The 27,219-nt window shown below is 59.9% G+C and overlaps 2 protein-coding genes across 6 annotated transcripts; both read left to right on the top strand.

Annotated features, from left to right (window-relative positions):
- The first annotated feature begins 913 nt into the window (after positions 1-913).
- On the top strand, positions 914-13,988 carry MST1R (macrophage stimulating 1 receptor). Of its 5 annotated transcripts, none has more exons than XM_034998575.1 (20): positions 914-2,436; positions 5,275-5,463; positions 5,547-5,675; positions 5,828-5,998; positions 6,548-6,699; positions 7,059-7,224; positions 7,338-7,474; positions 7,899-8,060; positions 8,156-8,249; positions 8,392-8,604; positions 8,707-8,853; positions 8,933-9,095; positions 9,266-9,367; positions 9,443-9,658; positions 10,022-10,102; positions 10,256-10,437; positions 10,557-10,666; positions 10,937-11,102; positions 11,515-11,651; positions 13,413-13,988. In XM_034998575.1, the coding sequence occupies exons 1-20, from the start codon at positions 1,210-1,212 to the stop codon at positions 13,666-13,668; spliced, it is 4,200 nt and encodes a 1,399-aa protein (XP_034854466.1). In that variant the 5' UTR covers positions 914-1,209; the 3' UTR covers positions 13,669-13,988. The 5 variants fall into 5 exon arrangements, with proteins under 5 accessions (XP_034854466.1, XP_034854468.1, XP_034854469.1 ...); XM_034998577.1 differs by having other exon boundaries at positions 9,446-9,658; XM_034998578.1 differs by having other exon boundaries at positions 9,284-9,367.
- Positions 13,989-22,513: 8,525 nt separating this feature from the next.
- LOC118005555 lies at positions 22,514-26,260 on the top strand. Its single transcript, XM_034997523.1, has one exon. The coding sequence runs from the start codon at positions 22,514-22,516 to the stop codon at positions 26,258-26,260; it is 3,747 nt and encodes a 1,248-aa protein (XP_034853414.1).
- Positions 26,261-27,219: the final 959 nt, after the last annotated feature.

Raw genomic sequence — 27,219 nt, forward strand, 5'->3', positions numbered from 1 at the left:
TATCAAGGAGCGGCTGCTGAAATCCAGGTGTAGCCTCTCCTCCTCCCAATCCCATACACTTCACACACCAGAGAGAGAACTCTGGGCAGCCACCTAGTTAGAACTACATCCTCATTTCAGAGACAGAGAGACGGAGGCCCAGCATAGCTCACAGAGCAGGTTAGAGGTCCCCTGTCAAAGCCCATGTTCCCCCCATAGCAGGGGGTACTGGAGCACAGCCAGCAAGGCCAGCACTGTGTTTTGTTATCCCCATCCTGCAAATTCTGCGGACTGAGGCAGCCGTGGAGGTACCAGAGCTATAGGGTTGGGCCTCCACAGAAGCTGCCTCTTCTCTGACTCTAATGTCTAGCCAGCACGGTGGGCCCCAACACATAACCCCTACCGCCTTGGGCAGATAGGGTGCAACGCACCTTCCTCACACCATCCTGGCACTGACATCCCAGGGCAGGCCCAAGGAACGATGGCTCCTGACCACAAAGGGTAGCGGTACCACTGGAGGGCCCCACGTCTCCCCTCTGGTCTTCCACACATTCTTGGCCTCTCAGGGGTCCCCAGGCCCTGTTCGGGAACCAGCGTCTGAGTGTGTTGCTGTATACTCGTGACAAGGGAAGAAATAAGCCAGGTGGTCCTCAAACCCTCACTGGTGCTGGGCCCCCTTCCCTCCTCACTTCAGCCTAGTCGGGCTTGGGGGTTCGTGAGGGACGGCTCAGGCCTCCTTACCTCTCTCCGGGCCACTCCACGCACACCCACCCACACGCCACGGAGAAAAACGCGCCCAAGAAGTGTAGGTGACAGGCCTGCGAGGGCCTGGAGAGTCGGGTGGGCGGAGGGGCTGGTTAGTCCAGGCCTTCGGCAGGCCCCGCCTACAGCTCCGCCCCCACACCCTGGCCCCGCCCGCCCCGCCCAGCGCCCTCGGGCCGACTTTGCTCGGAGCTGAGGCTTTGAGCGGCAGCTGGGGCGGCAGCTGGGGCGGCAGGTGAGGCGGCTTCTCTGTTCCCTGGCGGTGTCTGTGTGTCCACCTGGTGCCAGGTGCTCAGACCCGAGGGCAGGGGAGGGCGCTGGGCGTCACGGTAGCCCCGGGCGGGGCTCAGCTGCCGGAGGGCTCTCAGGACCGGCTCTGGACGCGGGTCCCAGCCTCGACTTTCCTCGAGTCTGCTCCCAGCCAGGCCCGGGCCTGCAGGAGTCCCTGCGGGGCCCAGCTGGGCCTGGATGGAGCTTCTCCCGCTGCCGTCTCAGCCCTCACTGTTCCTGCTGCTGCTGCCGCCGCTGCTGGCCACGGGGTCCTGGCAGTGCCCGCACACCTCCTTCGCCGCCTTGCGCGATTTTGACGTGGAGTACGAGGTGCCCAGCTTCTTGGCCGGAGCTCCGGTGCAGGCCATAACGACCTACGAGGGCGGCGAGGACGGGAGCGCCGTGTTCGTGGCTACACGCAATCGCCTGTACGTGCTTGGGCCTGGCCTGCAGCCAGTAGAGAGCCTGGCCACGGGCCCTGTTGGGGACCCTGGCTGCCAGACATGCGCAGCCTGTGGCCCGAGCCCCCACGGCCCACAGGAAGACACAGATGCACAGGTGCTGGTACTGGAGCCCGCGCTGCCCGCCCTGGTCAGCTGCGGCTCGAGCCTGCATGGCCGCTGCTTCCTGCACGAGCTTCAGCCCGGAGGGACAGCCTTGCACCTGGCACCGCCAGTCTGCCTCTTCTCCGCCCACCACAACCGACCTGAGGAGTGCCCTGACTGTGTGGCCAGCCCTCTGGGCACCGTCGTGACCGTGGTTGAGCAGGGCCATGCCTCCTACTTCTACGCGGCATCCTCGCTGGACGAGTCGGTGGGCGCGAGCTTCAGCCCCCGCTCAGTGTCCATCCGGCGCCTCAAGGCCGATGCCTCAGGATTCGCACCCGGCTTTGCAGCACTGTCAGTGCTGCCCCAGCATCTGGCTTCCTACCCTATCGAGTACGTGTACAGCTTCCGCGCCGCGGACTTTGTCTATTTCCTGACCGTGCAGCGGGTCAGCGAGACAGCCCCCCCGGGCGCCTTGCACACGCGCCTGGCACGGCTCAGCGCTGCTGAGCCCGACCTGGACGACTACCGTGAGCTGGTCCTCGACTGCCGATTTGCGCCCAAACGCCGTCGCCGCAGGGCCTCTGAGGGAGGACAGCCCTACCCGGTGCTGAGAGCCGCCCACACCGCTCCCGTGGGCAGCCGGTTGGCCACGGAGCTGAGCATCACCGAGGGCCAGGAAGTTCTCTTCGGAGTCTTCACGGCTCAGAGCGACAGCAGCCCCGGTGTGAGTCCCAACTCTGTCGTCTGTGCCTTTCCCATCGATCTGGTGGACACTCTCATCGAGCAGGGTGTGAAGCGCTGCTGTGAGTCTCCTGTCCTCCACGGCCTGCAGCGAGGCCTCAACTTCTTCCAGTCGCCCAGTTTTTGCCCCAACCCGGTGAGCAGAAAGGAGGGACCCTCACCTGGGAGCAGGTGGCTCAATCCAGTGAGAGGGGCCGAGAGGGGAAAGGGGAGGAGGGGAGAAATTTTCTCTTCCACCCAGTTCCTTAGCACTGGGGCAGCGGGGTGGAGTGGTGCCGGGGTGCGGGGATCAGCCAAGCCCAGGCTACCTTGGAGGTTCACCTCCCAGCCAGGCTAGCCCCTATTGCTCCTCCATTTTGCTCTTTCACCCTCTCAGTTACCATGGCCTCTGATTTTTTAGGTAGTTTCCCAGATTGTGTGAGAACCAGCTTGCATCACAACTGTCTCTGGCAGACACACTGCCAAACTCCGGGTAGAAGGATGGGATCCCCTCCTACCGGCCCACCACACATTCCCTCAGGCACATACACAGAGAAACAGCCCCCCACACGGCAGATGCTAACAGAGTCACACAGATAGAGCTACTCACCAACACAGTTCTGTTTTCCCTTTGGAAGCACTTGTTTTGTTCTGCTCTCCAAAGAGGGTGGGCAGGAGTTGTCAGAGAAAGCCCCCACCCCCAATTCAGGGAGCCTTCTGGGCCTTGGAAGTTTGGGGGCTTGTCCAAGAGCCTCCATGGCTTGGGCTTCACTGACACACTCATCCCCGATTGTTCTCTATGGGAGTTCTCTGTGGGGAGGACGTAGGACATGGTGGAGGCGGCTTGGCTCTTGTAAATTCCGGGAGGCTCACCCCAGTCTTGTGCAAGCAACTGTAAACATCTGGGGATGAGTAAAGCCTTAGGAAGGGGTGGTTGGAATTGGTTCACCACTAAGGAGTCCCAGGCTTTCTTCCACTATAGTCGGGGCCCTGCTCCAGTTTCCCTTCTCACCCCAGGCAGGAGGTCTCCCAGCCCATGCTGAACTGGGGGCTCTTTCCAGCAGGCCCTACCCAGGTTCTCTCCAGCCATGGTGTCAGGGAGCTGGAGGAGAGACAAACAGGACATTCGTTAAAAGATGCTGAGGATAAAACCCAAACCGACCCTTTAGAGCCATTGAAACAGTCCTACCCTAGCTTATAAGAGATTAAACCAAGGCAACGGGGTGAACAGCCTTAGAGGAGTGGTCTTTCAGTGAGCTGACTCACAGGCACTGCTCTCAGAGTCTTTGGTTGCCCTGTGGCCCTGGCCCTTCTGTGACATTCCCCGCTGATTCCTTTCTAGCTCTTATGGATGCCTCAGACGTGGGAGGAGAACTTAACAGACAGCAAGGAGTGGGCGATTTCCAGCCTCACTCCCTCAGCTGAGTCTCTCTGCGTTGCAGAGACCCTAGTAGGGGTGGAGGGCCCTCTTCTGGGCCTGGGCAGCCCCGCCTGCCCTCCTCGCTTTCCCTCGGGGAGTCAGAACCTCTCCCTGACTTGGCTGGTGGTCAGTAGGTCAGAAGACAGCCAGCATGAGTTGGCAGTGCCAGGTTCTAGGAGGACTGATCTCAAGATGGCTCACAAGCTGGCCAGGCCCCTGGGAGGTGTGTGAGCCAGCCTGTACTGTGTTTGCTTGGTGACGGGGCACGTAGTCTCCAGGGCTACACCCACTTTGTGCTGATTGTGGCTGGCCTCAGGAAGCCTGTGGGGCTCTTATCTGGCACCTGCCCTCTGTGGGTTCAGGTAGGGTTTAAGTCTGGAGCAGTCACCCTCCTCTCTGGGGCCCTGGACCCTTGAGTCATGTTTTCAGGAGCCATGGGCTCATAGACAAGCCTGGAAACCCAGAGCTAAGGCCCTGGAACCCAGGGGCAAGCAGACAGGGGTGTGGCCCTGACTGGAGTAGGGCCTCTTTTCCACCCCTCAGCCTCACCTGTCCCTGAGTCATGCTGAAAACACCTGGATGGCTTCCGGCGAAGGCCAGGCCCCTTTCACCGCCTCAAGTGAGGACCGAGTCCCAGTTCCCACCCACCCAGGCTACAGACGAAGAGTGTGTAGAGTTTCTGCGCCCAGCTCTGCACCCCCAGGGCTCCTGATCAGCACCGAGGTCTGAGCACTAGGTTAAGCATACTTGGTTTGATGGGAGCCTCAGGGCTAGCAAGGGAAGGTCCCAAGCAGCTAGGGCTACTAGCCCTGTCTGCGCTTTGCACTCACCTCCAAAACCTTGCATTTTTACCCTGATCTGATTTCTCAGAAGCTTCCACAGTCCTGCCTTGGAGCCTTGAGTGCAGCCCCTCAAACACCTTCCCGTTAAGAGCAGAGGAGAGGTGTCTCACAATCCCTGGGGCCTAGCCTTCAGGCCTCAGTTTTTCCCTTTTGTACCCTGAAGGGGATCCAGGTAGCAGCTGGAGGTGCAGGGAGATCTTTGGAATCTCAGGGAGAAGGACCATGTTACCAGTCCCATGCTGGCTCAGTTACCTTCAGAGTTTAGCCACCTTACCCTGGAGAGGAAACGGAAGCCCAGGCTGAAGTGCAGGGCATAACCGGCAGGGGGCGGAAGAGGACTGGTCAAGAGCTCGGACTTCTTACTGGCTCCTCTCCTGAGAGGAGGCTATAAGACCCCGGACAAGTGACCAAATACACTCTGAGCCCATTTCCCTATCTGCAAAATGGGAGTGGTGAGAGCACCCACTTTATAGGGTGGTTGTGAGGACGGAATGGGGTTGGGCCTGTAAGACTCTAAGTCATTATCAGAATGAACATGGCAGGTCAGAGCAAGGCATAGGAGAAGCCGGTCTTCCAGCCTTCTTTCCTGGCCTCTGAGAGACCCATAGGTGGAAGGGGGCAGGTAAGTGGCAGGCGTGGGGCCTTATCTAAGCTAGGTAAGGGATGGGGGTTTGGGCTGCTGTGGTCACTGACAGAGGTGATGAGCCCTGACCCCTTCCCTGGCCCTCCCCAGCCTGGCCTGGAGGCCCCCAGCCACAACACCAGCTGCCATCACTTCCCTCTGCTGGTCAGCGGCAGCCTATTACGTGTGGACCTCTTCAACGGGCTGCTAGGACCAGTGCAGGTCACTGCACTGCACGTGACACGCCTCGACAATGTCACAGTGGCCCACATGGGCACAGCCGATGGGCGCATCCTACAGGTAGGACTCCCACCATCTCCATGGCTCCCTGTCCCTGGGTCCCCATCCCCATTTCCATTCTGCTCACAGCTGACCTGTCCCAGGTGGAACTGGCCAGATCTCTCAACTACTTGCTGTATGTGTCCAATTTCTCACTGGGCAGCAATGGGCAGCCCACGCAACGGGATGTCAGTCGCCTTGGAGACCACCTGTTCTTTGCCTCTGGGGACCAGGTAAGGTGGGACTGGGGTCAGGCCTGGAGCCAAGACTGTGGGAGCATAGCCCCTCCATCCCATCCCGCCACCCTGACCTGCAATAACCAGGGCGCCTATGGGGTCTGGTTCCCCCTCCCAGCACCCCTGAGCCACCTGTCTGCCACTCCAAGGTCTTCCAGGTACCTATCCAGGGCCCTGGCTGCCGCCACTTCCTCACCTGTGGGAGTTGTCTGCGGGCACAGCGTTTCATGGGCTGTGGCTGGTGTGGAGACATGTGTGGCCGGCAGAAGGAGTGTCCTGGCTCCTGGCAACAGGATCATTGCCCACCTGAGCTTACTGAGGTATGGCTTGCTTGGCAGGGCACAGGTAAGGGTGGGACAAGCTGGGCCTGGGGTGGGGCTCAGCATGTCTTTTTAAAATTTTTTTAATACTATTTCTTTTAGTATCTTTTTTTTTTTTAAAGATTTATTTATTTAAGAGAGAGCGCGAGTGCATATGTACACGTGAGCGGGGAAGGGGGAGAGGGAGAGAATCTTAAGCAGACTCCTTGCTGGGGGTGGAGCCCAACATGGGGCTTGATCCCACAACCCTGAGATCATGACCTGAGCCAAAATCAAGAGTCTGACGTCCCCCCAGGCGGGGGATCAGCATGTCTTAACCATGATCCTCAGGCCTGGAATGTCCTCAGTATTGCCAAGAAGGGTATTCTTGGCAGAGAGGATGGCACATGCAGAGACTTGGAGGCAGAAAAGTGCCTGAGTGAGGACTAGGGAGTGGCCTAGGGGACTGGAGGGAGGGCAAGCAAGGGGCATGACCAAAAACTCTGGGGAAAGCAGACAGCTGAGAGCCCTGACCCACACAAGGGACTCAGGCTCTCTCCCCCTCTTCAGTTCTACCCGCAGAGTGGACCCCGAAGGGGCAGCACAAGGCTGACCCTGTGCGGCTCTAACTTCTACCTGAACCCTGCTCCTCTGGTGCGTGAGGGCACCCATCAAGTCACCGTGGGCCAAAGTCCCTGCCGATTGGACAGTTCAAACCTCAGGTATAATCTGGTCTCTGCCCTTTCTATCCCTGACAGGGGTGACCAAGCAGCCCCTTCCCTCTGAGACCCTGTCTTCTGCTTGCTGGGGGCAAGGAGGTAGGAGGCAAGCTGCAGTGGTTCTGGCTGCTTGGTGTCTGAGGAGACATCTCTGTCCCTTCTTGAGCCTGTATATGCCCTACCCATCTGTGGAGTCGTGGAACTGGGCAAGGTTAGTCCCTGCCTCACCAGATCCTGCCTACCCTGGAGGAAGGAGAGTGAAGAGATGCCGTCTTTGGCCTCAGGGGAGACCTGATATGTGGCAGGCATGCACCCAAGCCTGTGTGACCCCTGACTGACCTTGGATTCCCCTGGTGCCCTAGACCCGTGCCCCGGAAAAACCTTGTAGAGGAGCTTGAGTGTGAGGTGGAGCCCTCGGACATGCAGCCAGCTGGACCAGCCAATATCAGCCTCACCGTGACCAACATGCCCCCAGGCAAGCACTTCCGGATAGATGGCACCTCCATGCTACAAGGCTTCTCTTTCATGGTGAGGCCACCTTGCCTTGTCTGTGCCCTTGGCCAGCCGGGAAATATGGGCAGTGAGGGGCTTGGAGTGGAAGGCCTCTTATGCCAAGCTAAGCCACTTCCATACCCTCTTAGGAGCCAGTGCTGACAGCAGTAAAACCCCTCTTTGGCCCACGGGCAGGGGGCACCCGCCTCACCCTTGAAGGCAAGGGCCTGTCTCTAGGCACCAGCCAGGCTGTGCTGGTCAATGGGACTGAGTGCCCACTGGAACGGTAAGTGCCAACAGGCCAGGGGAGGGGAGGCTACAGGGCACCCCCCCCGCCCCCCCTGGGGAGCCCTTACCACGTGGGACTTGGATCCTGCCAGGGCAGAGAGAGGAGAGCTCAGTCACATGGTCAGTGTAGGGAGCAGGTCCAGGAAGAAGGCTCTGTTGCCCCCTTCAGCCCAGAGGCGGTCTGGGGATGGTGAGACAGCCCATCACAGAGTTTATTAGCTCCAACCAAGGCTGTGGGGAACGTGTTCCCGCCCCGCCTTCTTGGAAGACTTAATGGCCCCATCTTCAAACAGACCCACTGAGTATGGGCAGGTTGGGATGACCAACAGAGGAACTGGGAGGGATTGGCCGACCCTTGGAGAAGGTAGGTCTGGCCATTACGGAGGGTGATCCTGAGCCCAATCCCCCACCCCGTTCTGCAGGGTCATCGAGGGGCAGCTTTTATGCACCACGCCCCCTGGGGCGGCTACGGCCAGCGTTCCCATTCACCTGCAGGTGGGGGGCGCTGTGGTGCCTGGCTCCTGGAACTTCCACTACCGGGAAGACCCTGTTGTGCTGGGCATCAGCCCCAACTGTGGCTACGTGTAAGTGCCACCCCCTTGCCCGCTCTGGTCTCCTAGGAATGAGGGAGCCAGCCCGAGAGAGCACCCCAAGCCCACCACACTGCTCTGCTCCACAGTGGCTCCCACGTCACCATCCGTGGCCAGCATCTGACTTCGGCGTGGCGCCTAGTGCTGTCATTCCATGATGGGCTTAGGGCAGTGGAAAACAGGGTGAGCGGGCACGGGCAGCTGCCAAGTGGGCACTAGCCAGGAGGGAGGAAGGCTGAGTTCCAGCTCTACCCCACGCTGGGCTGAGGAGACCGGGGTGGCGGGAGATGGAACGCCTGGCTCACCACTCTTGCCTGGGCCCCAGCAGTGTGAGGGGCAGCTCCCGGAGCAGTACTCGTGCCACCTGCCCGCATATGTGGTCCGAAGCCCCCAGGGGTGGGTGACGGGGAACCTGAGCGCCCGGGGGGATGGAGCTGCTGGCTTCACGCTGCCAGGCTTTCGCTTCCTGCCCCCACCACATCCACCCAGCATTGACCTGGCTCCACTGAAGCCTGAGGAGCATGCCATTAAGTTTGAGGTAAGCATGGGGGATGGAGGGCAGGGACGGTGGAGGGTTGGGGCTGAAGCCTTGCCCAGAGGAGATGGGGGCACTGGCCAGTCCTCATGACTGTCTCTGCAGTATATTGGGCTGGGCGCGGTGGCTGATTGTGTGGATGTGAACGTGACCGTGGATGGTAAGAGCTGCCAGCATGAGCTCCGGGGAGATGTGGTCATCTGCCCCCTGCCCCCCTCCCTGCAACTCGACAAGGACGGTGTCCCCCTGCAGGTAGGCAGCTCAGCTGGCCCTCCGCAGGAGACGTGGGCCGGGGCTTACAGGCTGGGCCTGAGCTGCTACCTGCCCCCAGGTCTGCGTGGATGATGAATGTCACATCCTGGGCAGGGTGGTACGGCCGGGCCCGGAGGGGGTCCCCCAGGGGCTACTCCTCGGTCTCCTGCTGGCCCTGCTCCTGCTTGTGGCTGTGCTGGCCGCTGCGCTGATCTTCAGCTACTGGCGGAGGAAACAGCTAGGTGAGCTCTCCACTCCCCTCCCGACTCAGCCTGTACCCCCAAACCATGGCCTCTCCAAGTCTCTGTATCCTCTTTCTGCCCAGGCCTTGGCGGTCTGCCCACACCCCCTGGGTACAGGGCAGCCTCTAGGAGTTTGGAGAGGCTGGCCACCAAGGGCTGTCTTTCCACAGTCCTCTCTCTAAACCCAGGCGACCTGGTGTCCTTGGACTGGAGGGCCGGAGCCGTGCCCTTGCCTGTGCTCCGCTTGGGCTCTGACTACAGAAATGGCCTTGGTGAGCTGGGGGAAGCGCTGAAAGCTGGAGCCACACCCTCTACTCCACAGGCCCCTCACTCCATCTCCTCCACAGCAGCCCCTGACGCCGATGGTCCGGATGGTCCGGATTCCACCACCCGGGACTACAAAGCGTCCTCCGCAGACAGTGGGGATGGGTCCTGCGTCCCACTGCTGCGGACAGCGTCCATCCAGCTTGGGGACTTGGACTCTGCGCTCCTGGCCGAAGTCAAGGATGTGCTGATCCCCCATGAGCGGGTGGTCACCCACAGTGACCGAGTCATTGGCAAAGGTGTGGGGGCCAAGACAGGTGGGGCTGGGGCACAGATGGAGTCCTGAGATGGCAAGGGCTCAAGGGACATTTAGGCAGGACTCCGCTCTGGCCTTTTCACCAAGCTTTGTGACCTTGGGAATACCACAGAACCTCTCTGAGCCTCCATTTGCTCACCTGTGGAGTAGGAAATCGTTCTGTCTTCAGTGGATTCTGGGGCAGATTAGGCGGGCGTGGGTGGGCTGCAGGCTCTGTCACCGTGTAGCTGCTGCTTGTTTTTAATGTCAGATTGGCCAGTTGGTGCTCTGGGGTTTGGTTGCCGGTGACAGCATGTGGTGTGCACCCCAGGCCATTGGGGCCCCCTCACCATCTCCCCTTCACCAGGCCACTTTGGAGTTGTCTATCATGGAGAATACATAGACAAGGACCAGAATCGAATCCACTGTGCCATAAAGTCGCTGAGTCGTAAGTGGGGAAGAGGCCAGGAGGGTCCCCGGCCCTGCTGTGCTCCCCCACCTTGCTGAGTGACCCAGAGCAGGAGACCTTTCTTCTCCATTTCCCCATCTGACCCTGGCAGAGGGTCTCCCTGGTCTGAGCCTGACTCCAGCCACCCTGCAGGCATCACGGAGGTGCAGGAGGTAGAGGCCTTCCTGCGCGAGGGGCTGCTCATGCGCGGTCTGCACCACCGAAACGTGCTGGCTCTCATCGGTATCGTGCTGCCACCAGAAGGGCTGCCCCGTGTGCTACTTCCCTACATGCGCCATGGAGACCTGCTTCAGTTCATCCGCTCTCCCCAGCGGGTCCGTGCTCAGGTGGCCCAGGGCAGGCGGGGGGAGGCGGGGAGGGGGTCAGGCGACGTGGGCAGTGGCTGGGGATGCGTTGCTAAACCCTTGCTTACTGACTCACCTGTGGCCCCCAGAATCCCACAGTGAAGGACCTCATCAGCTTTGGCCTTCAGGTTGCCCGCGGCATGGAGTACCTGGCAGAGCAGAAGTTTGTGCATAGGGACCTGGCTGCTCGGAACTGCATGTGAGGGGCCAGAGCATTTGGGGTGAAGCAAGGGGGGCAGGGCACCAGGGTGTGCAGCTGCCTAAAGGCACCTCAGGGAAGGGCCCCCACTCCAGCCCTTACCGTGCAGCCCTCGGCATGTCCACCCTTCTCCGGCCCTCTGTTTTTCTGTCTGCCCTGCGCAGGCTTAGATTGGACACTGTGGCTCTGAAGCCCTGTGAAGGCCTGGAACAAATGGGTTCAGGGCCTGGTGGGGGCCAGTCCTGAGTGTGATTTCCCTCCCACCCTCAGGCTGGACGAGTCATTCACTGTCAAGGTGGCTGACTTTGGCCTGGCCCGCGACATCCTGGACAAGGAGTACTACAGCGTTCGACAGCACCACCATGCTCGCCTCCCTGTCAAATGGATGGCGCTGGAGAGCCTGCAGACCTACAGATTCACCACCAAGTCTGACGTGGTGAGGCCACACCTGTCCCAGAGTCCACAAGGCCTCAGTGTCCTGGGAGAGCACTCGGCCTTGCCCATTCAGCTCCAGCTGATGATCTGAGTCCCGGGAGTCCCCAAGCTGAGCAGCCCCCCACACAGCCCATTTGCCCACCTCTGGAGCAGGTCTAAGATGGACTCCTCTTGCCAGGGCACGAGGGGGCTGTGAACTCATTGGCTCCTTGCCGACAATACAGGGCCTTCCCAGGCTCAACTCTGGGCAGGGTCCGGTGGTAAGAAGAGACTGAGGGAAGATGCTTATGAGGTATTGAGGAGTGGGCTCTGACTGATTTCCAGCTGGAGGGTTCTGGGAGGTAGAGGACCTGGGGGGCCCACCTTCCCCCAAATTTGGGGTAAGAATTGAGTCTCCTCTCCCCTTCCCACAGTGGTCGTTTGGTGTGCTGCTATGGGAGCTGCTGACACGGGGCGCCCCACCATACCCCCACATTGACCCTTTCGACCTCACTCAATTCCTGGCCCAGGGTCGGCGCCTGCCCCAGCCTGAGTATTGCCCCAATTCTCTGTGAGTATGCGGAGGTGGAGGTGGGAGGGAGTTGGGCCCCAGAAACAAGGGAGGAGCAGGGGACAAAGCTCTCGGCTGGCTCTCTGACTGATCCTCTGGTCGACCTGGAAAGGGCCCCTCTCTGGGCCTCAGTTTCCTCATCTGTGGACCGGTTCCACCCCCATTTGGGGCTGAGTGCTGGGAGGATATCATGGTTGCCATGGTAACGGTACTCCCCACTCAGAGTCTGGGTTGAGGCCAGTGATTTGATTTCTCAGCACTCCTCTCACCCCACCCCCGCCAAGGGGGCCTGTTTTCCATCTTTTCCATTCACTTAACCTCAAGGAAAGGTTCCATTAGCTCCCACACTAGCCCCCTCCACATCTCCAGATCAGGATTTTTCCCTACTGAATATAGTTTCAGATTCCCTGTTCCCAAGGCACGGTGGCAGCTGCATTGTCCCCGTGCCTGCCCGGTGGGTCTATGCGAGGGTTCAGCTGCGGAAGCGGTCCGCGTGCCTTGCCCGTGCCCAGGGCTTTGTGGTTAGGGCAGGAAGAACCAGGTCACAGGTAAAGGTGGTTGATGACTCCTGTCTCAGGCTGTGTTCCAAAAGGGTATGAGTAACCCTTCCTCCGGCCCTGCCTGCCTTGGGTTTGATCTTTATTATTCGTTTCACTAGTGCATCTGGTCTGAAGTAAGGGAAATCACCTTTACCGCCCATCTGCCCCGCCGGGTCAGGTTCCCTGAGAGAGCCTCTGAGCAGGGGCTATATGGACCGGGGGTTTCTTGGTAGACTGGGGGCCAGGGAAGCAGGACTGGGCTGGCGGAGAAGCTGGGCTGCCGTGCCCTGTGATGCAGCAGAGGCTGTAGCCCATCCCACAGCGGCTGCTTGATCTGGGGTGGCTCTTTGGAGTATTACAAAATTTAGATCAAGGGGCCTGGTCCTGGGACTAGACATTAGTAAGTCACTGGTCACAGTGAGAGCTTGGGGAAGGCAGCTGTCTTCTGCCTAGGGCACTTCCTAGGGAGGGCTTCAGCAAGAGCCGGCAGCCGCCGCTGGGATCTGAGTGGACCGCCACAGCATCCATTAGACCAGGCCAAGTCCATTCTCCTCTCGAGGCCTCAGTTTCCTCATCTGTAAAGTTGGGATGATGACAGTACCACCGTCAGAGAGTCTGAGAATTAGGAGATTATTGTGTGCAGGGCACTTAGTGTCACTTAAGGCAGGCATGGCATTTCCAAGATGAAGAGGCACGTATTAGGACCCACCAGGCAAACCCAGAGAAACACTGCTTGGGAATCACGGTGCCACTGGGGCCACCCCCCACGTCCGAGGCTCAGGACTTCTCATCCCCATTTCACTGGACACGGGCTTCCTTCCTAAAAGATATAACTGTGATAGCTCACGAACTGCGCCCTAAGCTATGCACTTTACCTGCGTCCTCCCACCCTCTGCCCTAACAGCTCTGTGATCAGGGCACGATCCAGAGGCACAGAGAGCCTAAGGAACTTGCCCAAGATCACATTGTTCAGGTCACTGGGCACGGCAGTCCAAGCTCTTAACCTTCGGGGCAACTGGGCCTCTGCCAGGTGGGGAGGCAGGACTGGAACAGCAATCCGCAAGGCTGAGAAGAGCTGCCCTGACTGGGCAGCGCTCGGCAGTAGGCCCTGTCACCTGTCCTCATCGCTGTGTGGCCTGCCCTCGCGGATTCACAGCGGGTGGGCCGCCCGGAATCTCCAGCTGGGGATGCACCGTGCTCTGACATGCCCCTCCCCCCACAGGTATGCTGTGATGCATCGCTGCTGGGCCTCGGACCCGGCGGTGAGACCCACCTTCGCGGTGCTGGTGGAGGAAGTGGAGCACGTGGTGGCCAGGCTGCTCGGGGACCACTACGTGCAGCTGCCTGCAGCCTACGTGAACGTGGGCCCTGGTGCCTCGGATGAGGCCAGCAAGCCCCTGGGGCAGTCGCAGACCACGCCTGTGCACAGGAGCATGGGTCGGCCCCGGCCTCTCTCAGAGCCATCACAGCCCACGTGACCCCAGCCCTAGGCAGGCCCCAGGGACCGGCCCTGCCTAGCAGCCAGGGAGTTCGTCCCAACCTGCCTCTGGGCCCTGCCAGGCCTGGGGCAGCCCAAGCTGGCCTCTGTCCTGTCTCTGCCCCTGAACCTTCAGGGGCGACCCGAGGGAGCAGGGCCTCTTGGCCCCTCACTCCACAGAGGGAGCAGTGGGGTGATCCTCGATGCAATGAGTGTTTATGGGGTATCCGGTGTGTGCCCGACCTGCTGGGCACAGGAGACTCAACAGTGACCGCACAGGCACTGGCCCTTGAACTAGTAAATGAACAAACGGATATTCGAGTGCAAATTGTGGTCAGTGCTCTGAAAGAGAGGCAGGCTGCTTTGAGGGAATGGAGGGCAGCTTTAGAGAGAGAATAGAGGTGAGGGAAGCCTCCCTAGGAGGTGACATTTCTGCTAAGGCCCTGTCAGGTGGGAACTGTGCCAGAAGCAGAGATGTGGGAAGAGAGCTTTGGGCGAAGTGAGCAGCACATTCAAAGACTCTGGGGCTGGAAACAGGTAGGGTCAGCAAGAAGGCTCCAGGGAACAGGAAGGGCAGGGCAAGGCCCCGATCCAGGTTACAGGGCCCTGGGGACTTCTTGATGGAACCAAGAAGGGTGGGTTGAGGACCCAGGCGTGCAGTAGCCAGCCCGTGTCTGTCCCTTTCTAGCCCTTCTCAGAGCTCCCTGCTCCACCTGCAGCTCCCCTCACACATATACAGACCCCTCCCCCCCCCCACACACTATCAGGGCATGGAGACCAGTTCCCCTGTCCCCCCCAAATCCTGCCAGCATTGCCCCTGCAGCCTTGAGAGAGATGAGCCAGCAACAAGGCCTCAGCTCCACACTTCCAAGGCACCCGCTTCAAGATGCTGGACGGCCCAGGCTATTTATACTCGTCAAGGCCACTGCACAACAGCCACTAGAGGGGCAGACGCCACCGGAGAGCAAGAACAGTTTCCTCCTCATGCTGCTCCTCTCCCACACCCTGGATGCTAAAGGGGGCGGCTGGCATGCCAGTGACGGGGCCCAGGGCGTGCATCGTGTCTTGCTCAGGACCCCTTTGGCCTCCATCCTGCCAGTTGGGAGACCCCAGCTCACCCTAAGGGGAGCAAGCTCCCTCTACTGTGAGTTCCCAGCTCTTTGCCCTGTCACATATGGAACCCTGGGTTTGGAGGAAGAGCTCCCTGGTAGATTGAGTGGGGGTTTCCTTGGGACTGGAGCTGCCCAGCTGTTCTCTACCCATATTGCTGCCTACAGTGTCATCTCAGGCCAAAGGAGGCCCTGCCATGGGGAGCCTAAGGACCCTGAGGACATGTGGATAAAGCTTAAAAGGAGGCTCTTCTGCTCAAGCGCAGGGTTCCAAAGATCAGGGGTCTATGATCTGGAGAGGTAGAGATGGACTCTGCCTGTTTACCACTGTACCTCTGATCCTCAATCAGACCTAGAGGAGGTTTTGTAGGCTTGCATGCTCAGCCAGGGACCTCTGGTCCGTGTGTGTGTGTGTGTGTGTGTGTTTGTGTGTGTGTAGGGGGAATCCTTTGTGTCGCCCCTGAGGTTGGAAGAAAGATGAGTGGAATGTCCTAGAGTACCCCCCAAGCTGTAGTCCCCATACTAGTTAGGAAGGGCTGTTTCCATCTCTCCAACTTGCAGTCCTCCTGCCCTGACCTCATCCTGGGGATCTGAAGAGAGCTCCCCGCCTTGGGTGGGGAGTGAGGAGAAGGCCCAGAGGCCTCTCTGAAGCTGGACTGAGGCTCCTTTCCCACTGAGCCTCTGAAGTTCATGGACCACTGGCTCGCCTGCTCAGAAGAGAGGGGGTCTGTGCTTGGGAGGGGAGCTTAGCAGGAGAGGGTTCTCAGAAAAGGGCGATGTCAGGGGGTATCAGCTTTTCTGTGCAACCACAATATCAGACTTCAGACATATTTCTGAGCCAGGGGTCTCCAAGGCCAGGATTCTCCAGAGAGGGGCCCCAGTTAAGCAGGTGCTTGGGCCCCTGCATCATGGTACAGCTGCACCTCCTCCTCCCAGCGCTACAGCCCCCAGGCTCTGAGCTCCATCCTCAGAGCCACCTGAGTAATCGCAAGTCCAGCTGGAGTGTCAGGAACTAGAACTGCTTCAGGGTTTCAAATTCTTGAAGGGGCCCCCAGGGAGAAGAGAAAAGGAGGGTTAGTTCTAGGCCCCCAGATGGGCTGGGGGAGACAGAAGGTTTCCGAATGGCTTCCAGGGCCAGCGAAGGCTGAGCTGCCTTTCCCCTGGGGGAGGCCTGAGTAGTATCTCAGCCACGGTGGGTGGCCGGTGCAGCGGGAAGGTTGCTGGTGGCCATGGTGGGCCTAGGCCTGCTACTAGGGTGGGATGGGGTGAGCAGAGGCTTCTCTTGGGGCTTTGGGAGTCCAGTCTTCTACCATGAGCTGTGGAGAGCAGGTACCAGCTCTCTGGCCTCATCTCCCTCTATCGCGGCCCAGTGGGGCTGGGGGCACGCAGGTGCCAGTAAAGGTTGGAGGGAGGCCAGAATGGGAGCTGGGGCCAAGGAAGCTGCAAATGACTCACAGCCTCCTGACTGCCCATTGGTGTCACTGTTGTCTGGCACCTGGTGAGCAGGCATGGGGCCAACCGACCTGCTTTGATGGGGGGCCATGGGTCTGGTCTGAGATCCTCCTTATGCCTCAATCCCAGCCTTTCAGAGAATTTTCCCAGGGATCCCAAGGCCCTCTGGGGTCACACTTGAGAGCTCCAGATATTGACCCGTTCCAAACCTTGGGATCTTCTGGGACACTGGCCTCACCAGTCACTCCCTCCGTGCAGCCCATGAGGCCACAGGTCCACCAGTGGTGCTACTTCATTTGCCTATAGGAGAGAGCGGGACCCCAGTGCCAGGGTCGGGAGGGGGGGCATGGTGCTGCTGGGAGTGTCTGAGGCTCAGAGAGGCCCAGGCTGCATCCCACAATTACTGCCTCTGCCTGGGGAGAAGCAGCCCCAGGAATCGGTAGCTGAGCACGGAGCCCCATCTACCTGGCCCTGATGAAGAACACCTTTTATTCCATGCTGGGACTGGAGAACTCCCCTCTGTGAAGACCCAGGATCTGAGCATCTCTTCACTCAGAGCCTCTGCTCTGGCCCTGTGAGGGTCCAACCAGCCCAGAGGTGGAGCTACACCAGCCCAGAGGAGTGGGGATGACTCGGCGAAGGGCCCCCAGTATTCCCCATCTGGTACAGAGGGGCCGGCTGAGCCGCGTTCTCTCCTGCCACTCTTGAGGTTTGTTCCAGACAGGGTTTTTAACCCAACGAGTGAGATGCCAGAAGAGCCTGGGCAGCTGTGACATTCACATCCGGCTGCGGTAGCTTCCTGGGTGGGCTGGGTTCTTCAGGCTTAAGGATGGTGACCTGGAGCCATGGCCTTCATGCTTGGTCCTCCCCTGGTGGGAGTCCTTGGCCCAAAGCTTGGCAGGAGATGCCCAGCAGTTGGCAGGGCTTGCCTGACCCCGCTCAGTCCATAGGTGTGACACCTGGATCCCAGCCATCTCACTCTGATATCCTTAGAAATGACTGTTTCTCCTGAACGCCCCAGCCCCATCAGTCCATCCCAGATAGGAACTCACAGCTCCAGGCTCTATAAGGGAGGGTGGCTCTGCTCCTGAGCCTCCCCACAGCCTCTGCATCTTGTTCTCTATCCCTCCAATGCCCTGAGCATCTTTCTGTCCCTGGTTCCAGGATATTCAGGCTAGGCCTAGCAGGGACGGTCACAGTGCCCTTTAGAGGGAGACACCCAGATCACACTCTTCTTGCAGGATGAGAATCCCAAGATCATTCTGGGATTGTGCCCTACCATTGCTACTCATTCCCCTACAACTTCTACTCCACCCATCTGGCAGCCTTGACCTTATCAGGGAAACAGGGGCACTTACGGCCCTGACAGCCTGCCCTTGCTGGGCCTGTGACAGGAGGCCCTGGTTGTCCCTGTTGCTCAGCGGAAGCTCAGATGCGAGGCCCGTGGTGGTTCCTTTTTGAACTCAGGTGGTAGGAGCTGAGGGAAGTTGCTGCATCCTTGGGGCTCAGCAAGGGCAGAGGCAGAGGGAGCTCATGAGGCTCCCGATGCCCGGGGCATCCTTGCCTTCTCTCCTCCGTTCCCTCTCATGTTGGTTTAGCCACCTGCATGCCCACTTGTGGTCAGTCTTGGCCTGGGCACTTGGGATCTGGGAACATATCAGGAAAGGCAGGGGACTCAGAGCAGGATCCCAGGATCATCAGTCAGCTGGGAGCCAGTGCTCTCTTCCCCATGTCACAAGCCTCACCTGTGCAGCCCGGACCATAGAGACTTAGAGGCTCTCAAGAAGCCAGCTCCTCTCCTGGACTCCACGGTGGTACCAGCTTCAGCCAGGCATCAGTCCTGCTGGCGTGTTCCTCCCAGCTGGGGGGCCACCTCTTCGAAGGGGAAAAAGAATCCTTTGGGCAGCCCCAGTCACCCTTCCCACATGGCCCCTTGCCCACGGGCTCTGACCCAGCCACCTGTTCTTAAAGTTGCCCCCACCCTCCACGGGGCCTGGGTTCTTCAAGGACCCCAAGGGAGGGCAGATCTCAGCTCCTCTCTGCAGATGTGGTCGGAGGTCTCTTCCCAATAGTCGTGGAATGATGTGTGCTTCCAGAAGCACTTCCTTTGTCCCCACCTAGATTGGCTCCCAGCTGGGGGTGCTGCTGGCCTCAGCCCCGGGCCGTCAGGGCGCCTGTGCCCTCGCCCTCCCTCCGGGCTGGTGCGGCTGGCCATCTTTCACGCAGAGTTACGTAAGCTTGAGTCAATTGGAGCTCAGAGCAGTTCATTGTGGGCTATTTTTAAGCTGTAACACGTCTCAGCAGAGGGGTCACTGCACCACGGCTTGCAGGGAAGGTTGTTTAAACATCTGTTATTTAAATTTCCTATGCCTTAGAGCTCAAAAGCCACATCCTCCTGGCACTCCTGGATCTGCATTCCACATTCCAGATTAGGAGTAGATTATCACCCCTCATCCCACCAAGGGCTCCCCTGGGGCCGGAGTTCTCTGCACCCTGGCTGTCTTCCTTCCAGGTCAGGCAGGGAGACCAGGCAGGAGGAGGGCCCCGCTGCCTCTCTGGAATGAGTGCACCCTGGCCAGGACAGGCTTCAGAGAAGCAGGATGTTAGTGCTCAGAGGTCACTTGGATAGCCCCAGGGAGGAGGGTCAGGAGAGGGAAACACAGAGCACTACCGAACAGTCTGTGGAGCCAGGAGACCAAGGGTGCTTCCTTCCTCCCTGGGGGCCTCGGTTTCCCGTTAGTACCCGGAGCAGGTTGGAGCACAACATCCTTTTAGGTCTTTTCAGAAGCCTGCCTTTACCTGGGCTGTGCTTCTACCCAGAAGGCCCTCCCTTCACAGATCTAAATGCTACCCATCTGCACCCTCAGGGTCTGGGGCAGGAGGGCTGGTGTATGAGCTCCTGGACGGTGGGCATAAACTTCTGGGGAAACAGGCCTTGCTTTTCACTCCACTACCAAGTGGTTGCCTCCGCTGGGAGCCCTTTATGGCAACTTTTGATCCTAGAATTTTGGAGATATCCAGAGTCTTCCCAGGGCACAGGGAGGGGAAGACAGGTAGACTGGAAGAGTGCAGGGCCAAGGATTTGACAGAGCTGTTTCCTGAGAACACAAAGAAGCCAAAAATACAGGTGCATTGGAGAATCAGGTCTGGGAGACTTGGCTAGTCCTGGAACCTTCCCTTCCCCTCGATGCCCTTCCTGCCCACCACCCTCAAGACATCCTAGGTCGGAGGGTTCTAGCCTGATCCACAAGGAAGAATGGTTTCTCAGAGTACCCTGACTCCATCTCCTGAAGCCTGACCCTCTCCAAGGGTCTTTCCCCAAGGCCTGATCAGAGAGGGCCAGGTGAGGTGTGAGAGGAGGTGATGTCAGGACCTGCCCTCACAGAGGAGACTCCTTATGGCCTTGTCTTCAGACTGGGCTTCTTCCAGTTCTTCTGGGCACGCCCCCCTATCCCGGAGAGCCCTCAGCCTGGGGAATGGGCTCAGCCTCGGGGAGGGGCTCTCCAGTTTGCCATGGCAACATGTTGGCCCTCCTCACTTTCCAGAATCAGAAATAGAATTGGTTGCCCTTCTTCGTGGTGAGAGACTGTTTAAAAACATGTAGGGGGGAGGGGTACAGTGGCAATGTCCCTGCCCGAACCCTGGGGGCTCAGCAGAAGGGGGCTAGCCTGGGAGCCTCTCTGGCTGCCCTGCTGCCCCTCCCCTTACCTGGATGAAATGCAGTGGGCTTTCGCTGGGCAAGAATTCTGAGTACAAAGGACTCAGCCTGGTTCAGCAAGGTGTGTAGCTGGCCCCTATTCAGCGATGCCAGGCTCCCAGGAGGGCACTGGCTTAGAGGTGCCAACAGGGAAAAGGCCCCTCCCAGTCTTGAGCCACCTGCTAAGCTATTGGGAGGAGGAGAAGGTTTCATGTGGGACACAGCTTAGGTGGGGGCTTGGGGCTGCAGCACCCAGGGGGAGGCGTGTTGGCTCCCTTCCAGCAGGGTCCATGCCTGCCAGCCCTGGGCATGGGATCCAGTGGTGGTACCTAAATTTCTGAAGTGTGGATCCAGAGCCTGGTGGCCTGGCTTCAAATTCTGACTCTACTGCTCATTTCGCTGAGATCTCAGTGAGTTCTCTCTCTTCTCTGTGCCTTGATTTCCTCATTTGTTAAATAGGGATGAGAATGCCCAGCTCATCCAATCACTAAGAGGCTGGGTTACAAGCCCTCAGCACTGCCCGGCCCGCAGGAAGAACCCAATCAGCGCCCGTCATTGTTCTTATAAGGGGTGTTTGCTTCCCAGGGGGGAAGAGCCTTCTCTTCTCTCAGGACTGCTTTCTCTGGGCCTGCCTTCATGGGCCATACCCTTCAGCTGGCTCTGCCCCCCTCCCTTCCTGAGGATACCTCAGGAAGATATCTCAGGTCAGTTGGTCACAAAGCTCCCAGCCCTGGAAAGGAGGATTCTGCCCCACTTCTGTAGGAGATGGGGATGGCTGAGTGGTCGGACAGGCAGGGGGCTCTCAGGGCCTCCCTCCCTGCCTCCCCAGCTCCCCCTGCCCCGCACCTGCGCTAGAGGCTGCCACGAGCATCTCTGTTGTGCGGGAAGAAATCAGTTTGCTCGGGGCCAGAGATTAATGAAGTTGATAGTGTTCAGCGAGTGTGTGCATATGTGCATATACGGAAGCAGGCCACGCGGACCCTTCGGCTCTGCCACCTTCCTGGGCCGTAGTGGGGGATGAGCAGTAGCGTCGGAGACATCTATCCCCACGCCGAACTGAAGGCAGCATCTGGGGGAGGGGGAGGAGGCCCCGGGGGGCCTGAATGGGGCTGAGTCAGGCTTTGCCCAGTGCCTGTCAGGAAGATGCAGATGCTGCACAGTGCCCGTCCTGGTCCCCGGTCACGTCGTTTCACACCCCACGGCCAACTGTAAGCACTATTTTTAACCTTTGTGAAAACACGGCTTCAGAGGACAAGCCGATAGCTGCATTCTCCACAGACCTGTTTCCTGGGCAGAAAGACTGAGGCCTGAAAGGACACAGGCCTGGGGACCAGAAGGAAGAGGCTCAGAGCTCACAGCTGGGAGGAGGGAGGAGGGCTGACCCCGTCCCAGGTCAGAACCTCCAGAGTAGGCCTGTGGTAATGGGTGGGTCCCCAAACTGCTGCCCAGGCCTGTCTTCTATGGCTGTAGGGCACATCTAGGCCTGGGCTGGTGGTCCAGACAGGTCCCACCCCTCTCTGTCCTATGTTTGCCCATCTGAGAAAGGGAGGGTGGGAGTGTCCACCCAGTCTAATAGCTTACATTTCCTATGTGCCCACTCTAGGTCCAGTCCTGTGTCCAGCTTGCCCTCACTACATACACAGCTCTGCCCACTGTGTGCCCAGTCCGGCACCAACCATATCCGCACCCCATAGCCTAGCCCTGTGCTCACTGTGTCCTTACTGTGCCCCATCTGTATGTAATTGCCACTTGGCTGGCCCTGTGTCCACTGTGGCCTAGCCCTATGCTGAGTGCTCTGCCCCCCTCCTGGCCAAGTTGACACAATGCGACAAGAGCTAGAACATTCTGACTTGAGGATTCTGAGCAAAGGCCCCACCCCCACCCCTGTCGCCCCCATACCCACTTCTGTGGGATACTGGTTCTAGGCTTCAAGGACATGTGGCTCTGGGGAGGGGGCTCTATGAGGCACAGGCAGAGGAGAACCATCTGGAGCAGAAAGACTGCCAAGGAGCTGCTGTCCTGGAGCAGGGGCCAGGGAATACGGGGGAGAGGAGCCCGGGCCTGAGCTGGGCCCCTCACCCTCTTCTGTGTCCCAGGACTCAGTGGTAAAGGGGCTTTGATCCCCAAAGGGCCTTGTGTCACATACTTGGAACTCATCCCTGGGTCAGGGCTAACGTCTCAAGTTGCCCCACGGAAAGAGAGGAGAAAGAACCAAGTCTGGCATCTGAGGTAGACCAGGAATGCTGGTCTCCCCTGCCTACCTTTCTCCTTTGGCCTTACACCGCCACTCCCAGCCCCTGCCACAAGGGCACCACGCTCACCCTACTGCTGGCTTGGGTAGAGAGTAGTTAGTCACCTGGCTGGTAAGGGGAGAGGGGGCTGGCCTAGGGTTGGCAGACTTCACCAGGGTCCCTGGGCCTTTCTGTCTCCCAAGGTTCCCTGGGCAGGCCCCGTTCCTCAGGGGGGTGGGGCCTCTGGTTTCCCACACTCTGTCACCTCCCCCCCACCCAGGTCACTAGGGGCTGTGATGTGTGGGGTTGCCATGGCAATGAAGTGGGGGCAGGGCACCTAGGGCATGGAGCAGGACTATGGAAGTCACCAAGAAGGTGGGGGACCCTGATCCACCGGGCCCTCAAGGCCACCCCTCGGCCAGCAGCCAGCAGCCGGGGGGTGGCCTCAGAGGGTCCCAGGGACCATGGATAAACTCGGGATCTGTATACTTCGCGCAGGGTTTGTCATTGTCCACTGAGGCCATCACTGATAGGACCTGTGGCCCTGCCTCCCAGGCCCATGCCCCTGAGCCCGTTCACCAGCTACACCAGGATCCTGCTGAGGTTGGCTCCCAGTGTGTCTGCGAGCAGGCCTCCCAAGATGCCCCGAGACTCCCCTCTACTAGCCCGTTTCCGAGCTCCATCGTGGGAACCCCAGCGCATCCCAGCGTGGAGAACAGGACCCTGGCCCTACCCGTGTGCACACACAGCGACGGCACCAGTGATTCGATCCAGCATGGATTCTGCCGCTCCCGGGCTCAGGTGCAGGTTGCAGGGCAGGGCAAGGTTCCAGCTAAAGTCCTGGTGGGCTGGGGCAAAGGCCCCTGCAGCCCTGACCAGGTAGCCCCCTTGGGCAGCAGGAAGAGCCGGAGGCTATCCTATTTCCTTTCGGGGGACGAGGGCTCAGCCGCAGCCCAAGGTCCTCTCCCGGCTCCAGCCCAAGGTCAGGACCAGGGCAAGTGCCCGTGTGCGGCCCAGGCTCCTCCAACTCCAACTCAGGCAGATGCCCCAGCCATGGCTCCAACTCCAAAGCCGGCAGCAGTTGAAACTGACACCTACAACTCTGACCACTCGACAGACACCGCTACCATGACCAGTGGCCTGTCCCAAGACCCCCTGCTCAGGAAGAGTAGCAACCAACGGCCAGTCCTCTTGGAGTCTTCCAAAGTGGTCTCGTCCTGCCAGGACAAAGTGGATTTGGGTTTTCAGAAGGAGCCTCCCACCCCAGCGCCTTCTCCAAATGAGTCCTCAGACCATGTCCAGGAGCTCGAGGTTGCCAAAATGCAGGTGTTATCCAACCTGCCCGAGAACCCAGCGGAGAAGCCGCCGGTCTGTACCTCTGGGCCAGGCAGCCCAACACCAGGCTCAGGGCCTCTGGGTAGCCCCAAGTCCCAGAGGAATAACGAGGGGAGTTGCAGCTCTCGGCCAGACCAGCAGCCTCTCAACGTTTGCAACAATACCTGCTCCAGTGGGCCACGGTCTGCCTACCAAGTGTCTTGCCACAAGCAGTCACCAGTCCAGTCTCCCAGGGAAGCCATCCAGATCCCCCCCTCCACTGCCCCTACCTGCCAGCTCCGGGATGCTATGGAAGACCGTGTGCTGGTGTTCGATATGGCCACGGGGAACACCAGGATGGGGCTGCTGTGCCATGACCCCATGGGTCCACGGGCAGTGCTGCTGGGTGTCATGCCCAGCCACCCATCCATCTATGTCCCCGAAAATGTGTTGTCCGCTCCACCGTTAGCCATGCCCATCCTTTCCCCTGACAACAATCGCTCCAACTTCTGGTCTACCTCGCCCATGCTGTCCAGCCCTGTGCCCTCCAGCCTCTCATCTGGAAGCTACCGAGAGGTGGCCCTGGTTCCCAAGGAGGGCAGGCTCAACTTGGAGTCACAGAACTCCCCTGGTGCCGAGACCCCCATCAGAGTGTTCACTAGGCCCGTTCCACTGGGGATGCCCCTCCAGTTTGGGGAGGGGAGATTGAGCCATGGCCATGGTCCGGGCTGCTCCAAACCTGATGCTGAAAAAAATGAACTTGGCCGTACCATCCGGACGCTGGACACCTCCCGGATGCAAGACGCCTCCACAGTCCAGCCCAAGAAACTGCAGTGGGTGAACTCAGAGCAGACCCCAGAGCCTGTCCCACAAGCCCCAACCCAGGAGGGGCCCAAATCCCTGCTTCAGGAGGATATAGGCAACCACAACCAGAAAGAAGTCCTTACTGCTCACCCTGACAGCCTTTGGGCTGAGGGTGCTGGGCAGGTCTCCCTCGGTGGTCGGCCGCCTCTAGCCAAGCAGCATCCCCTTTCTGGACAGCCCCCTCCAACTGGTCAGCCTCCCTCTGCTGAGCAGTGCCCCCTCACCAGGCCGACCCACCTTTCTGGACAGCCACTCCTAGCTGAGCCGCCCCCCTTCACCAGGCAGCTCCCCCTTCCTGGTCAGCTCCTTCTCACTGGAACCCCTCTTGCCAGGCAGCTTTCTCTCACTGGGCAGCCTCCCTTTTCTCAAGAACCCCCCATTTCCAAAGAGCCCATCGTCTCAGGAGGGCCCCCCATCACCAGGGAACCTGGCCAGGCCTCCACCTTGTGCCAGGAAGGGGAGCACTTGAGCTTCCCGGCCCATGTGGGGGTACTTCAGGTGCCCCTGGCCCCTGAGGACGTGTGTGTCTACATGAACAGAGAAAAGGTCGGCGTCGGTGCCCCTGATCCGATGTCCACACATCGGCTCTCCTCCTGGCAACCTGGCGGCTCCCCGGGCACCCAGGAGGAGCAGTTTTCCCTGGTCACCTTCTCCACACCTGGCCCCGGCTGCAAGGTCTTGCCCGTGGCCATGGTGGGCACGGAGCCCCAGGGTCCCCGGTTCAAGCTGACACCCGAGGACATGGCACACTCATCGGTGGTTGCACACCTCGGCCTGCCCCGCGGGGCCTGCTACGAGCTGGTGCCCAGCACAGATGCTCTGCCGGCGCAGTCCCTCGTGCTCTGCCGCCCCTCGCGGGGCCCCTACCGGGACATGGCGGCGGTGGTGATCGACACGGGCACAGGCTTCACCAAATGTGGCCTGGCCGGGGAGGACCACGTCCTCAGCGTGGTGCCCTCCCGTGTGCAGCTGCTACAGTGCCCGGCCCAGGCCGAGCCCCGGGACGCGGTGCCTGAGAACCAGGAGGCCTCCTATTCGGTGCTGAACCGCGGAGTGGTCTCCGACTGGGACGCCCTGGAGGGGCTGTGGCAGCACCTGTTTTACTGCAGGCTGGGCGTGCGGCCGGAGGAGCTGGCTGTGCTGGTGGCCGACTCGCCCATCTCACCGCGCACCAACCGGGAGAAGGTGGCCGAGATACTCTTCGAGCGTTTCCACGTGCCTGCCATGCAGACGGCGCATCAGGCCCTGCTGGCGCTCTACGCTTACGGGCGCACCACTGGGCTGGTGCTGGGCAGTGGCCACGGCACCTCCTACGTGGCACCTATCCTCACTGGGGATCTGGCCCCGCTGGACACCTACCGGCTGGATGTGGCTGGTGCCGACCTCACTGAGTACCTGGCTCAGCTGTTGCTGGCAGGGGGCCACTCGCCGCCCAAGGTAGGGCTGGTCAACCAGATCAAGGAGGCCTGCTGCTACGTGGCCATGAACATGACGGCTGAGATGGCCCGCACCCAGCCCCAGGCCCGGGTGGACTTCGTGCTTCCAGACAAGCAGGTCATCACACTGGGCTCTGAGCGTTTCTGCTGCCCTGAGGCCCTCTTCCAGCCCAGTCTGCTAGGCCTCAACCAGCCTGGCCTCCCGCAACTGGCCCTCTTGAGCATCAGCCGGCTGGAGGCCAAGCAGCAGGAGGAGCTGCTGGCCAATGTGGTGCTGGACGGCGGCGGCACCCTGATGAATGGCTTTCCCGAGCGCCTGAGGCAGGAGCTGGGCCCCCGAGCCACTGTGCTGGGCTCGCCCCACCGTGCTGTCGCTGCTTGGCTTGGAGGCTCCATCATGGCGTCCCGGGACTCCTTCCAGAGCCTGTGGCTCAGCCGCCGTGAGTACGAGGAGGAAGGCCCTTGGGCCATCTACAAGTACCATCTGTGAGCACATAAAAGTTCTGGTTCTGCTTACTTCGAGCACTGTGGCCTGTTTTAGACACAGGGTGGCGTGGGGAAGGACAGAGAGAGGCCGGGCACGGAGTCAGGGACGGGGGCCCCGGCACTCCCAAGGCACACCCTGCCTCCGCACATGGGAACTCCATGGGGTCTAGCAATCCTATCCTTTCCAGAGAACCTCAGAACCCCTCGGCTGGCATTGGCTCGGGTCTAGCCTGACCTTTACTGCACCCCAAGGGCAACCACACACAGTGGCTGCTGTGGGTTTTGCCCCGTTGCCCCGGCGACAAGTGCAATTACCCTTGATTGCCAGCTGGTTGCCATGGCAATTTCAAACATAATGTAATAACCCACACAGCCTGGAGTGAGTCATGAAGGGGGGGAACAGCCCCCTCCCCTAGCTCCAGAGGAAAAGACTGCTCGCCCTCCTCCATCCTGGGCCCTCTACGGGGGGCTGAGGACAGCAACGTGGACAACAGCCTAACAGTTCCAAAGATGGCTGGGGACGTGGAGCGTTTGTGGCCCCCAAGGGAGGGCACCTGTCAAAGTTTGGGCTTCTTGGGGGAGCTGGCCTGGTAATGCAGGTGCCCCCTAAAGTCTGAACTTCGGCTAGAACTCTCTGCTTCTGCGGGCCAGTCAGAATATGAGGGTATGGGAGTGCTGGCCTTTGGTGCCCTGGGGCAGGAAGTCAGGGTCATGGGGGGTGGCAGAGAAGTCCTGGGTCCTGGGTGGGTGGTACAACCTGTGCTGAGTGATGAGGTCTGGCCGGCTTTGTAGGCTCCGTGGAGAGGGAGGCTCCCACTTTCTCCTGTCTCTGACTGGCTAGCTCTGGTGGGAGCCAGAACTCTCAACCTTGGGCTCCCTTTTCCTCCTCAGCCTTCCAAGCTGGGCTGTCCCCACCCACAGGAGGGCAGGTGTCCTCAGAGAGGCTCCTGGACAATGCCAATG

Source organism: Mirounga leonina, unplaced genomic scaffold (assembly GCF_011800145.1).
Source record: "Mirounga leonina isolate KUSES-001 unplaced genomic scaffold, KU_Mleo_1.0 Mir_94, whole genome shotgun sequence".
Lineage (NCBI taxonomy): Eukaryota > Metazoa > Chordata > Mammalia > Carnivora > Phocidae > Mirounga > Mirounga leonina.

Coding starts and splice junctions, on each gene's coding strand:
- MST1R (XM_034998575.1), top strand. CDS start 1,210: ATGGAGCTTCTCCCGCTGCCGTCTCAGCCCTCACTGTTCCTGCTGCTG. Junction 5,464..5,546: donor CCGATGGGCGCATCCTACAG/GTAGGACTCCCA, acceptor GACCTGTCCCAG/GTGGAACTGGCCAGATCTCT. Junction 6,700..7,058: donor TTGGACAGTTCAAACCTCAG/GTATAATCTGGT, acceptor CTGGTGCCCTAG/ACCCGTGCCCCGGAAAAACC.
- LOC118005555 (XM_034997523.1), top strand. CDS start 22,514: ATGGAAGTCACCAAGAAGGTGGGGGACCCTGATCCACCGGGCCCTCAA.